At 45.1% G+C, this 15,110-nt stretch overlaps 1 protein-coding gene across 3 annotated transcripts in view; it reads right to left on the bottom strand.

Annotated features, from left to right (window-relative positions):
• FGD4 (FYVE, RhoGEF and PH domain containing 4) overlaps positions 1 to 15,110 on the bottom strand; it is an 87,373-nt gene that overhangs the window by 27,420 nt on the left and 44,843 nt on the right. For 2 of the 3 annotated variants that reach the window (XM_069967773.1, XM_069967781.1), the window contains exon 2: positions 507 to 671. In XM_069967773.1, the coding sequence (XP_069823874.1) occupies positions 507 to 671 (165 nt within the window). Of the gene's footprint in view, positions 1 to 506; positions 672 to 12,075; positions 12,282 to 15,110 lie in introns of those variants that run through there. The other variant, XM_069967788.1, reaches the window with a different exon arrangement.

Below are 15,110 nucleotides of genomic sequence, written 5' to 3'. Positions count from 1 at the left end.
TTTCTTTGGAGGACACAGGGGCCACCAACCCACTCCTGGGAATGGTGAAGGCCCCAGCGGTCTGAGCCTTAGGACCCTCTTACACAGAACGATTCTTAGCCCAACAGGCCAACATCTCCTTTTTCGTGGCGCTTAACTTCAGCATCATCGTCGTCATCGACAGAACAATGAGTGGCTCAACGATGGCTCAAGCCGCCTCATGGACCACCATGTTTGAGAGTATCCCATTCAAAGAACATCTGAGATAACACCAGATGGGCTGTGAAATACTAAGGAAATCCTCAAAACATGACCTGTTGGTGGCCACGAGGGCTGGAATTGAGAAGTACCGTGTTAGAGGACCTCCGAGTACTTTGTGGCTTTTGGGTTCCTTTGGAATTCTACCTCTGCAAAGCCTATAGTAACTCCTCCACTTCATTGCTATCTTCTCAATAACGCATTAAGAGATAAGGTAAGGCAAGCAAACAACTTAAACACTCAACACCAGGACGGCAATCACCGCTTACCTCTTGGCTTTGGACTTCTCCCAGTGGTTCGGGGATTCTCCCGACCTTTTACAGCCCGGCTATGATCATTGTGTTTATCGCTTCCCTCCTGCTCTACAAGCTGGTCGGTGCTGGTGGAGATCGGCTTCCAGACAGGAAGGATGCGGGGACAGTGAACGCTGTTGCCTACAAGACAATAAAAGGAACGGATGAGATGTAGAGAAGACCGTAAACAATGTCCAAAAATGTAAACAATCTCTAGACAGCAGCCAAGCACTAGATGGTTGGGCGATCCCACCACAAAATCGGCAAAAAATCTAACGTGTCACTACCTGGCGTAGGAGAACGACTTGTCGTGAATCTTTCCAAGACGTTCTTCGTCTTTTATGAGCCAGATGTCTCTTATTTATGTCTTCTACATTCATGGTACAATTAGCAGAGACAGCCTGTCCCAACCTGAGTCATCGCGGGTAATCGAGCGCTAATGTTCATGCGGGGAAAATTTTTGTTCCTTCTCCAGAAAAGCTTCTCTCGCATTTGTATCATTTGTTTTCTACTAAATTGACATAAATTGTTGTTTTTTTTTTATTTGCGAGTCTTAAAAAAAAAAAAAAAAAGCCGCCTGTCTAGCCCGACGTCTGAGCAAACCGGGGAAAACAATGGTTACGGTACAGGGACGGGGGGTTGTTTTCGACGAGTCTTTGAGAAACCACAAATCTTTTCTAATTATAAACCTGAGACGAGAAACATAAAAGGTCAAACCCGGGCCCTAGAGTCTGAGGAGGCCGAGCTGATGGTGCCCGGTCTCCGCTGATCTCCACTTACTGGTCTCCTCTCGGCATACTGGTTCAAGTGGGCCACCAATCTGTAAAGGGATTGATTGAGTAGGCACTTCCAATTTTTCGAGTGGAGATCAGCGGGGACCAGGCATTATCAAAGCCGCAGTGGCCGGGGATTGGGCAGGTGATCTAGTTTTTTTTTTTTTCCTTTGATCCCAGCTTCCCCACACACTTGAATAGCATGGCATGGCCCCATACTCTTTATACTGTCGTCTGAACCCACAGCCAGTGGTGGGATCAGCCATATTTCTTTTTGGTGTCATGTTCCACCACTTCAGGCCCTGTATTAGGCATAAAGCAGAGTCTCAGTTTACTTGGAGTGTTCCCTTATAGGCGTACTCCAGGCAAAGGTTGAAAAGGCAGAGGGTGGTGGGGACATAATAGTGAAGTTATACTTACCTATCCCAGTACCCTGCAGCACAGCGCCACCACTGTCACCCCTACACTTTGTTTTCTCCCAGTTCCTGTCTCATCACAATAACACAGGAACTTCCAGTCACTGACTGACTGAGCGGGCCCATGAAGTCACAAGACCGGGAGAAAACAGATTACCATGAGCGGTGGTGCTGTGCTGCAACGGCACCAGGATGGGTAAGTATTAGGCATAAGGCCCTGTATTAGGCATAAAGCAGAGTCTCAATTTACTTGGAGTGTTCCCTTATAGGCGTACTCCAGGCAAAGGTTAAAAAACAGTGAGGGCAGAGGGTGGTGGGGACGTAATAGTGATGTTATACTTACCTGTCTCAGTACCCTGCAGCACAGCGCCACCACTGTCACCCTATACACTCTGTTTTCTTCCAGTTCCTGTCTCATCACGATAACACAATAATTACCAGTCACTGACTGGCTAAGCGGACCCATGACATCACAGGAGTGGGAGAAAATAGGTGACCATGAGCGGTGGTGCTGTGCTGCAGGGGCACCAGGATGGGTAAGTATACTTATTATTATGTTCCCACAACCCTCTGTCCTCCCTGGTTTTTAACCTTTCTCTGGAGTTCTCCTTTAAATTCATAGGTCTTTAAATTCATAGGATACTTTTCCCGTCCCTTAAAGGGAATGTCTCTGCAGAAAACCACCAATTGTTTAAATCAAGTTTTTTATGTTAAACATTTTTTTTTGGTAATTTTTGCTATTTTTTTTTTTTTAATATGACAGACAGCGAGAGGTGACACCAGTATATAGATTTTATGAATGAGATGATAGCGACCACATCATGAATTAGTAATCAGGCATAGACATGCATTATATAACACAGGAAACAGAGCTTAGAGGGGACATGAGTATATCCCTATTCCCAGGAGACTGGAGGGATCCATAACATATTACTGTATGTAGATAATGGAGGGCTCCTGCGGACTCTTACACAGGGTCCGGCCCCCTCAACTCCAAATCGCCTTCCTGAATTATACATCAGCTTATTATAGATCCTGGACTAGTCCAATTGGTCATGGTCTATGTATACAGCGCAGCTTCGGCTCTGCTTAATACACAGAGAGGTCAGTCATATACAGCTCCATATACTCAGGGGACAAGGTCAGACCTCCAGTGATCAGCTACGTATCACCTAACCTGTGCCTAGGTTATAACCTTCAATCTTATGGAAGCCCCTTTAAATTCTCCTCTATGACAATGCGGCCATCTTGTCACTTCCTTTCCCAAAAACGTAAAGCTGAAGAGAATTATTAAAAACTCAAAGAAGACGATTGATCTGGGTTTACTGCTAATATAAAAGCTGTATCTTAAAAGGTACACTACTATAATTTTACCCCTCGCAGACACTAGTGCTCTCTGCCGCCACCCCTGGTGACTAGTTGTCATGGTGACCAGTCGGATCTCTATCACCTCAGGGATCCATCCATCTCAGGAACATACTCTCCAACATGGATTATAGGGGAAATCCAGGATTAGGAAATGTACAGCTACTTTCTTGCAAAAACAGCGCCACCCCTGTCCTCAGGTTGTTTTTGGTACTACACTTCACCTCCATTCACTTTAATGGAACTGAGCTGCAAAATTCAACACCCAACCGGAGTGTTCCCCTCATATGAACAGTAGTAGTTGTCATGTTCCCTCACGGTGGTATCTGAATCGGACCATATTAAGGGGGCACGGTGTGTGGCAGTACCATATTCAGGGGGCACAGTGTATAGCAGTACTATATTCTGGGGGCACAGTGTGTAGCAGTACCATATGCAGGGGGCACAGTGTGTAGCAGTACCATATGCAGGGGGCACAGTGTGTAGCAGTACCATATTCAGGGGGCACAGTGTGTAGCAGTACCATATGCAGGGGGCACAGTGTGTGGCAGTACCATATTCAGGGGGCACAGTGTATAGCAGTACTATATTCTGGGGGCACAGTGTGTAGCAGTACCATATGCAGGGGGCACAGTGTGTAGCAGTACTATATTCAGGGGGCACAGTGTGTAGCAGTACTATATTCAGGGGGCACAGTGTGTAGCAGTACTATATTCAGGGGGCACAGTGTGTAGCAGTACTATATTCAGGGCGCACAGTGTGTAGCAGTACCATATTCAGGGGGCACGGTGTGTAGCAGTACCATATTCAGGGAGCACAGTGTGTAGCAGTACTATATTCAGGGGGCACAGTGTGTAGCAGTACTATATTCTGGGGGCACAGTGTATAGCAGTACCATATTCAGGGGGCACAGTGTGTAGCAGTACTATATTCAGGGGGCCCAGTGTGTAGCAGTACCATACTCAGGGGGCACAGTGTGTAGCAGTACCATATTCAGGGGGCACAGTGTGTAGCAGTACTATATTCAGGGGGCACAGTGTGTAGCAGTACCATATTCTGGGGGCACAGTGTGTAGCAGTACCATATTCTTGGGGCACAGTGTGTAGCAGTACTATATTCAGGGGCACAGTGTGTAGCAGTACTATATTCAGGGGTCACAGTGTGTAGCAGTACTATATTCTGGGGGCACAGTGTATAGCAGTACTATATTCAGGGGCAGAGTGTGTAAATCCATAATAACAACCACAATAATGATAGGCGCCGATGCCCACGCACAGCAAACATACCACCGCCACCATCCCATCACATGTCCTGGACGCATCATGGAGGAGGGTTTAGTCTCAGCCTCACCCTTATTTAGCTTGGACCAGAACCAAACATATCTCTGACTCTAAAAACCTATGAAACATGCAGCTTCCTCCTTCTTACAGTTCATCAGCAGCTACCTGAAAAAAATAATTATCCGTATTATGTCAATCAGATTGAAAAAAAAAAAAAAAACACTCTAGATTGTGGCTTAAAGGGGCACTCCAATGTAACAAATATGAATAATAATAAAAACACTGTAGAGCCCTATAGTATGGCTTGCCTATCTGCACCAGTTCTGAAACTGACAAAAATCAATGATGTGTTGTCTACAAAGTGGGAGGAGCCAGGGAGCTGGAGACAACACCACATTCAACATAAAAGAACTACACAACTTCCTTTCTTACCACGCTAGGTTGTAGCTTAAAGGGGCACTCCAACGTAAAAAAAATATGAATAATGATAAAAACACTGCAGAGCCTATCTGCACCAGTTCTAAAACTGACAAAAAGGATGATGCATTGTCTACACAGTGGGAGGAGCTGGGAGCTGGAGACAACACCACATCAAACACAAAAAAACTACATAACTTCCTAAATCACTACAGTCCTATAACTTGTCACAGCTGAAGGTTTGCTGCAATTGGACCCAGTCTTGACAATCCTACGTGAACCAATTACTCCTTTTTAGCTATTCTTATATATTTTGTGGTAGAAGTCTTTTGTATACTGTAAACCTGAAAGTAAAACCCCCACAACACTGTACAGTACGCACATAACTATCTATAGGGTTTTCCGACACAAACCACCTATTTTTGGTCTAATAATATTTTCTTCCGCTCCCACCGGTCCCCGGTGACTATTTATATTCATATAGTGAACTTTAACTCCTTGTGTGTCATCTGGTTGTCAAAAAAGTTAACTATTTACCAAGTGCATTATATAGCTAACAACCAGTGTGACTAGCAGAATAGTGAGTGCAGCTCTGGGGTATAATACAGGATGTAACTCAGGATAAGTAATGTAATGTATGTACACAGTGACCCCACCAGCAGAATAGTGAGTGCAGCTCTGGAATATAATACAGGAGGTAACTCAGGATCAGTACAGGATCAGTAATGTAATGTATGTATACAGTGACCTCACCAGCAGAATATTGAGTGCAGCTCTGGAGTATAATACAGGATGTTACTAAGAATCAGTACAGGATAAGTAATGTACAGAGTGAACCCACCAGCAGAATAGTGAGTGCAGCTCTGGAGCATAATACCGGATGTAACTCAGGATCAGTAATGTAATGTATGTACACAGTGACCCCACCGGCAGAATAGTGAGTGCAGCTCTGGAGTTGTAAGTAATTTGAATAAGTAATTCTGAAAGTCCTAACATGTGAAAGAGGTAGTACAATGTATGAAGAACTGGTCACCTAACTTCCATATAACAGTCCAGTCTCTTCTGCATACTTTTATGTTCCCTTTTCTTATTTCTTCCCTTTTTATTTATTTTTAAAGACAAACATTTCAGTTTAGATCTTGCTAGTTCTTGTACCTCGATACTCCGCTATGTGATGGAATAGATCCAGGGCCCAGTAGGCTTGAGAGGCCCTGAGAGATCTGGGTTGACATGCTCTATTATGGAGCAATGGGCAGGATAGACAGGTGGCTTTGGATATGCTGCTGGCTGACCTTATGTCTATGCTCTCATAGGGTGGAGACTTCAAAGAGTAGCACATACACACCCAAGTATATAGTATATTTCAGGCTCAAACCATTCATTTTGAGGGCAAGTTATGGAAGGTCTTCAGAGTCAGACCCTTAGGCACGGCAAGGGGACACATAATCGCCACCATACCGCGCCACCAGAAATACGCTGAACTTCCATCCATCGGTTCACACACAAACCGTCCTCAGAGCAAAAGAAATAATTTCCACTAATCTAAATTTATCCAGGACTAAACATGGCTAAAGACGTCCTGTACCCCTTCTCCTTATTCTGAGCGTGGGAAAGCAGAATCTCAGCCGTAAGCAAATAGTTCCGATTTATTTATTTAGAGCAAAAGCAAAAAATTCCCCTGTGTTCGGAAATATTCAGGACGGTCATAAACACATAAAAAAATCATAATCTTTCCCCCAGGTTCCTCCTCAATATAATGCGGATGGGACCTACTTTATTTCTTATGTTCTCGCAGCCTATGGCGGGCAGCATGCAACTTCTCCAGTCGCCGGGAGTCATGCTGAGCATTCAGGTTCAGACGACGTTCGGGCAACACCTCCTCGCTCCCTCTCCCATCCCAATTTTAGCTCGATTGAGTCAGTTGGAAGCCGAGCCCTGTTTTTTTGTTACTCTTCCCTTCACTGTACATACAAATTGCACACAGGTAGATATGAAAACAGGGCTCGGCTTCCATCTTAGGGTCAAATCGTCGCCGAAATTGTGAGTGGAATCCCCGTTGCAAGTTCTCTGTGGAGAGCAGCTGTGGCCACGGAGAGCGGCAGTGCCCTATACCTTACATTGAGGTGCTGAGGCAGGCGGAATTCCGAACGGAGTCCATGACGGGGATTCCCCTCGCAATTTTGGTGCCGATTCCTCAGTGTGAGCTGACCCTTAGGCAGGTACAGGTATAGGAGGGGGAGCGAGGAAACATTACAGCCCTCTTGAATTGAAGTATTGTATTGCCTCTCTAAAAGTTATACAAATCCCCAATATACACTTATTATGGGAAATGCTTATAAAGGGCTTTTTCCCTGCACTTACTACTGCATCAAGGCTTCACTTCCTGGATAACATGGTGATGTCACTTCCTGGATAACATGGTGATGTCACTTCCTGGATAATATGGTGATGTCACTTCCTGAATAACATGGTGATGTCACTTCCTGAATAACATGGTGATGTCACTTCCTGGATAACATGGTGATGTCACTTCCTGGATAATATGGTAATGTCACTTCCTGAATAACATGGTGATGTCACTTCCTGAATAACATGGTGATGTCACTTCCTGAATAACATGGTGATGTCACGACCCGACTCCCAGAGCTGTGCGGGCTGTGGCTGCTGGAGAGGATGATGGCAGGGGGACACTGAGGGACACAGGAAACTGAGGGACACAGGGCACTGGAGGGACACTGAGCATCCCCCTGCCATCATTCTCTCCAGCAGCCACAGCGCGCACAGCTCTGGGAGTCGGGTCGTGACATCACCACGTTATCCAGGAAGTGACATCACCATATTATCCAGGAAGTGACATCACCATGTTATCCAGGAAGTGAAGCCTTGATGCAGTAGGAAGTGCAAGGAAAAAAGCACTTTATAAGCATTTCCCGTAATAAGTGTATATTGGTGATTTGTATAACTTTTGGGGGGCAACACAATACTTTAATAAAAATTTTCACCGGACTTCTCCTTTAAGAAGCTCTGGAATGCCTCATTTCACACACGTATACCCTTCTCATGCCCCTAAGACCCCGCTCTTCTAGCTGCTGGTCATTATGAGTAATTTTTTTTTTATAGATCTGAGCTGTATGACACGGTCCACATTTGATTATTGTTTTTTTCGGTTGTGTGTTCACTTTTCACATGTGTTTGTCACAAGAATCTTTCAGGGTGCGGTGTTCCTTCTGGAGGTCAAGGGGAGGTTTGTGCAGCCATCGGGTTCCACAACCCCGGGTCACTATTTTTAACGTTTGGGGGACACTGGGATGGGCAGCCTAGTCAGGAGCAGTTCTGGTTCCCCCTAAGCTTCCACAAAGGTTGGGGGGGGCTACACCGATCCTGGATCTTTGCAGGTGTCTTCTGGCCTGGAGGAGAAGGTTTGTGTCACCCATCACCCCTCTAGAAATAGGCCGCACACTTTTTTGTGTGACACATCTGTAGTTTTTTGCACATGTGTAAACAGGTGTCTCTGCTGGTTGTATTGGCTTCCTATAGTATAATGAGTGTGTACGAGATCTGAATTTTTTTTTCCCAGTTTTTTATAGGAAACTCTGCATATTCCTATGGAGCTCGGACACTGTTTACATCTCCTGTTTCGACCATTATCAAGAGGCTCCAGATGTCTGGAAGAAAAATGGGGACTAGGTGCCAGAGACTCCACCTCTACCAAGCACTGGGTGCTACAAGTAACAGCTGGAGGCAGATCTGCACTCTCTCATACATTGGGATGTAAACAGTCTCTTGAGAAATGGAGTCGGATTGTTTGCTCTGTAAAAAGTGTATTTTTTGCAACTAATATAGTTGCCCAATCTCCAAAGTTGGGTCAGAGACGTTGATCAATGACCGCACCTTCCGGTGAACTACACCCTCCTGGTTCCATCGGTTTTGGGACAGGGAGTGACATGGCCGCTTGTTGGCGGATTACCTCACTCGGGTAGCAAAGTAAAAGACTGACGAGGAGACGTTTAGCTTTCTTTTTTTTTAGACATTTGGTTATGGGGGTTCTCTAACCCCAGTCCCAAACCATTGGTCATTCCGGGCTCTGTTTTATCTGGGATAAACGCTATAATTACCAGAATGTTGGCCAATATAGATCAGACATTATAGACATGGTTATGGGAGAACTCTGTCAGTCACATGGTAATGACAAGGGAACACTCAGTCAGACTATACCATGTGATGGACACAGCGTAGTGATAGTCACCCAATATATCTGTCATTGCAGAGGGATTCTGTCTATGTGATGGACAGAGTGTCCCCATAGTCACACTATACCATGGGGTAGACAATCACCAGGAAGGCTACCACATCCACATCCATCACATAGGACTTATTATCGCTACAGGAGATCTCTGTCCATCAGATAGTATAGTGTGTCACTATGGGGGAACTCTGTCCACCACATAATTTAGTGTTACTGCCACTATGAGGGCACATAGGGGCACATCACATGGCATAGTCTCATTGTCACTATAGGGGCACTTCGCCCATTTCATGACATAGTTTTACTATCACTATGGAAGGACTCTGTCCATCACATGAAATATTCTCATTGTCACTATGGGGGCACTCTGCCCATCACATGGCATATTCTGACTGTTACTGTGGGAGCACTCTGCCCATCACAACTCAGTCTGACTTTTACTATAGGGACACTCTGCCCATCTCATGACATAATCTATCACTATGGGGGGCACACTGCCCATCACATTTAATAGTCTCACTATCACTATGGAGGCACTCTGCTCATTACAGAATATAGTCTGAATATTACACTGCCCATCACATGGCACTCTGTCAATCATTAGGATCTGCCACTCACAGTGGTATATAAGGAAGCATGAGGAGAATAACCACCATTCCCATTTTTATTTGTGACGTTCCGTAAACACATTCGGGCTTCAAAGTGAATATTTTTAGTCCATAAAAACATTTTTTCCACCCAACTGTGTGGGAAGCTCCGGGCTCCCATAGAGAAGGGACAGATACACAGAGCCGACAACTCAGAGAGCGGCCTATGGACTGCCGCATTCACAAAGATCAGGCATGATAAAATCTAACTGCCTGATCCTTCTTTCCCCCCGTCATCTTTCATCAGGGAAGAGCTGGGAGACCCCCATACACATTACATAGTCAGCCAATCCCGCTAAAATCGTTAGGTTTGGCCATCAAGACTGGTTGCTAGGGAAATACTGCCTAGCAACACAAGGGTAAGGTTGTCATCCATAGCAACCAGCCTGTCTTCGGTTTCTTATCTCTTCATGATAAAGCTGTATTAGCACCGTGATAGACGAGAATGACAAGACCGGCCTGGCACCTGTCGGGGAGTGTATCTATGGTGGGCGCAGACATTATAAGTTAACACGTGGGGGGCGTTGTTAGATTCAGCATTAAAAGGGCGGTATTCCACTATCTCATGGTCCATGTCGTAACACGGGGGACCTAGGACTATGCTCTTGTGGGTGGACCCCAGGCAATCCTATACATATCCACATGCCCCATTCATCCTGTCCTACAGGAAGTGATGTATTCTTTCCAGTCTGACACAGTGCTCTCTGCTGCCACCTCTGTCCATGTCAGGAACTGTCCAGAGCAGTAGAAAATCCCCATAGAAAACCTCTCCTGCTCTGGACAGTTCCTGACATGGACAGAGGTGACGGCAGAGAGCACGGTGTCAGACTAGAAAGAATACACTACTTCCTGCATGACATACAGCAGCTGATAAGACTGGAGATTTTTAAATAGAAGTAAATTACAAATCTATGTAACTTTCTGACACCAGTTGATTTGAAAGAAAAAAGTTTTTCACCAGAGTACCCCTTTAATGCCATTGGCTGAACAGTGGAGTATTCCGAACCAATGGGTCGCCTTGACTCCAGATCTTTATGTTCATAGTAAGCCCCCGGTCCTCATCCTGGTACTTGTAACCACCAGGAAGGAGATTACATGAATATTTCAGCGTCTGGCGGCCGCCACTTACATAACACTGTAGCTCGCACTTGCTGCTTGACCTTTCCTCCCTGTAGGCAAGCAGTAATGGGGAGTAAACATCTTAAAGGGACCACGCTCCAAGCAGCGAGCAAACATATGACTGTGCTGCTTATCAGAGACATAAAGGAGTCCCGCACAGAGTCACACACTGTAGAGCTGCCAAAGTGAACAAACAGCACCTCATATCTCAGCTGCCTAGACCCAAGAATATAGAAGGAAGAGGATTTGGGGGTTTTACCACACAACATTTTTTAATATAGCTGGTGATCTGGGGAATTTTACAGACACCTGGACAGCCCCTTTAAGTCTGACCACTCTTGGTAGACCACAAGCACGCCGTAGCTTTTATGGGTTGTCACGACAACATTGCCACGTACAAACATTGAAGAGTCTCACGAGCGTCGTAGAACATTTACAGAAGATCATACAGGAAGACAAGTGTAGAAGAGTCGCAGGTAGTAAATCAGCTTTACAAGACACCCATGGTGTCACAATCACTGATAAATCACTGATAAATTCACCCAGATCTTTGGATACTAATTAGCATAGAATGTCATACATAGGGATCAGAGATATCTCCAATCCCAGCCATTTAGCCCCTTAGATGCCACAGGCAATAGGAACAATGGGGAACTATGACCGTGACTACAGATTCCTATGGATTGCTGTGATGGTGGTCGAGAGTCAAAATGTTTTATGGTTCAAATTAAAACTTTTTAACTAACAAAAATACAATATTACCACCCCCCTAACTTGCATACGAGAGGCAAAACAGCATGATAGTTACAACCTTAAAGCGGAGACTAGAGAAAGTGACAAGGCTTTATAAAAGTTAATGAATAAGCTGCGGTGTATGGTGCCTTGGAAAAAAAACAAAGTCCTCATCCTGGATATAGAAGGTCTTCAAGGTCAAAGTAATCCTGGTGGATAAGGGTAAAGGAACTAAGGACATGCTGGGAGTTGTAGTTTCATAGCGCTAATCTGTAATGGTCGGAATGTGTAAAATGTACAAACTCAGCTCCGCTACAACAAGACAACAAGTCAGTGTCGTCATAGCTCTACAACTATAATTAATAAATAAATATACACACACATATATATATATATATACACACATACACACACACACACATATACATACACTGTAACAAACTATGAGGACAGGTGACAGCTTTGTGCTACTGATAACTAGATCAGCTCTGCTACATAGGATAATCAACACACTCGACTCTGCTACATCGACACAAACACAAGCACTCACCTGCCGCCTGCTTCCCTCTGGTCGGATACATTACTGATTAGAGTCTCTCTAAAAGTTTTGGAGAAGTTAGAAAAGCAGGAATGAGTTCACTGAGGGATCCGGTGAAATGCTGGCGGTCAGGAATATTGTTTTTTAAGGGGTAAATGTTGGCTATATGCTGCCTTCTCGCCGGTGGCTCACATTCTGCTGTACTCTATGCTGTACACAATGCACACTCCTCCCAGCTGGGAGTCTCTCTACTTCCTCCTCACTAGACTCTCGCTGCACAATGACACTTTACATTCCCAGAGGTTTATGGCTGCTGACAGTCCGCAGAGACTGCTAGAGGAGGCAGCAGAGGAGTCCACAGGATGTGTTCTCCCTGTAGTATGATATGGCGGTGTGTACTGTGACATCACTGTGTGTATTATCCCTGTACTGTGACATCACTGTGTGTATTATCCCTGTACTGTGACATCACTGTGTGTATTATCCCTGTACTGTGACATCACTGTGTGTATTATCCCTGTACTGTGACATCACTGTGTGTATTATTCCTGTACTGTGACATCACTGTGTGTATTATCCCTGTCCTGTGACATCACTGTGTGTATTATCCCTGTACTGTGACATCACTGTGTGTATTATCCCTGTACTGTGACATCACTGTGTAATATCCCTGTACCAGGGGCGTAACTAGAAATGGCTGGGCCCCATTGCAAACTTTTAAAAGGGCCCCCCCCCCGACTGACCACTAAACGGTCAAGTGAAGTCATAACTACATAACTGCTAGCTCTGGTCAGGAGTGCTTGCAGTTAAAGGGACATTTGCAAAACCCAGGAGACCAGCAGGGCCACCCGGTGCTGCAAATGATGACGGCTCAGGGGGCCCAGTGTATTGCAGGAGCAGGCCATGGGGCCCCCTGATGCGGCGGGCCCCATAGCAGCCGCTATGGCTGCTATAGTGGTAGTTACGCCCCTGCCCTGTACTGTGACATCGCTGTGTGTAATATCCCTGTACTGTGACATCGCTGTGTGTATTATCCGTGTACTGTGACATCACTGTGTGTAATATCCCTGTACTGTGACATCGCTGTGTGTAGTATCCCTGTACTGTGACATCACTGTGTGTATTATCCCTGTACTGTGACATCACTGTGTGTATTATCCCTGTGCTGTGACATCACTGTGTGTATTATCCCTGTACTGTGACATCACTGTGTGTATTCTCCCTTGTACTGTGACATCACTGTGTGTATTATACCTTACTGTAACATCACTGTGTGGGTTATCCCTAATAATAACAACTAATAATAATAATAATAATAATAATAATAATATCATCATTATTAGTATTATTATTATTTTAAAAAATTCTCCAGAAAGTCCTGTTAGCTGCACTGGCTGCGATATGGTGTAAAATCACACGCTTTACAGCAGACAGCTCCTTGAAGGAAGTGGCAGTGACATCACGACCTTGGAATGTCACACGACCTAGGGACAGAGTGCAGGAATGCCGCCCTACAACACCTGATCTGTGTGTGTCGCTCTATCGAGGTTCCGCACCAGAGACTGTGAAAGGCTGCATAGTGCCAGGTACTATCTAAAGCCGAATACAAATGATACAATGTATGTTATTAAAAAAAAAGTCAGTGGGGGGGGGGTCTCAAGCTTCAAGAAACAGGTGTGGCTAAGAAGAGTCGTGAAACGTGCTAAACTAACGCGTACATGGGATCATCCGTGACACAATCTGATACATTTGGCACAATACACACCATAGATTCACTGGACTATGATTTATGTACTGTAGACATAAGCTCCCCCTAGTGGTGGCTGCTGGTAGAGAAAATCTTTACGTCTATGCTGGGGATAGGAGAAAGGGGAGTGAAGCTAAACCTCTTTCTGCTAGTAAGGGGCAAATCCTTGCCAAAAGATTGGATTCCCGTGGATACACCCCGATCACCATGTACCACCCCTATTATTAGTAAGGATGTTTTTTTGCAGCAGCAGCAGTACTCCGCTTTCTGGCTCCTCTCTTTGTTTTAGTAAATGCCTGCAGTTCTATGGTCTTCCTTCTATCCTCCCTCTGTTACTTCAACTAAATAGACAACTGAGCGTTACTATCCCTCTTATTAGTAGGATTTGTTTTTATATACAGGTTGTCCGTATCTATGCGGACTAGGGTAATGCAGACTACCCCTTTAACATTTACTAAAACAGGTTCTCCTTAAAGGGGTTATTCAGGATTGGAAAAAAACTTTCTTGCAAAAAGAGCGCCACCCCAATCCTCAGGTTGTGTGCGGCATTACAATTACTACAATAGAACTGAGTTGCAATACCGCACCCAAACTGTGGTGCTGTTTCTTAAGCAAGAACACAGCCATGGAGAACCCCTTTAAAAATTGTTAAAAAAATAATATTTATAGTCAGACTATGTATACTCCGCTTTCCCCAGCCCCTGAATGGTATACACGTCTATAGTCACATAATTATCCAGCGTTGTAACCTCCACCCCTCCTCTTCTACATCTCTCCCTATGTGTCACAAGAATTGGTAGTTCTTGCTAAATATTCATGAACCAGGAAGCTCAGGATGAACCCACACGAACATCAACCTACAGCACTAGGAACTTACAGCAGAAAAGTGGCACTCACCTATTCAGGGTAGTACCTAGTGGCAGTGTTTGCCAGTCCACCAGCTGAGTGACGGGGTCCCCGTGTAACCATCGAGGAGCAGTATACAGCGTACGGCAGCTTGTCCAACGCCGGGACATTCACTGGGTGTAATTCTTCCTTATTGACATTGCAGGAATAGAGAAGGTCGGTAGAAGCAAACAGTGTTCGGTCTGGCAGGGTGCCCTCTTTGACAGATAGGTAACCTGTGAAAACCCGGCCCAAGTCACGACCTTAATATTAACCTGCCACTGCCCAGAAAGAACCAACCCCCAAAAATACTATTACTCAGCATAGTCTGTCAGGGCATGCTGGGAGTTGTAGTTTTGCATCAGCTGGAGATCCGCAGCACTGCCATAGAGTACACAGTCTTCTACTGTCCTGA

This window comes from Dendropsophus ebraccatus, chromosome 1 (genome assembly GCF_027789765.1).
Source record: "Dendropsophus ebraccatus isolate aDenEbr1 chromosome 1, aDenEbr1.pat, whole genome shotgun sequence".
Taxonomy (NCBI): Eukaryota; Metazoa; Chordata; class Amphibia; order Anura; family Hylidae; genus Dendropsophus; species Dendropsophus ebraccatus.
Note: the sequence above shows the minus strand (reverse complement) of the source record. Positions and strands in the feature narration are given on the sequence as shown.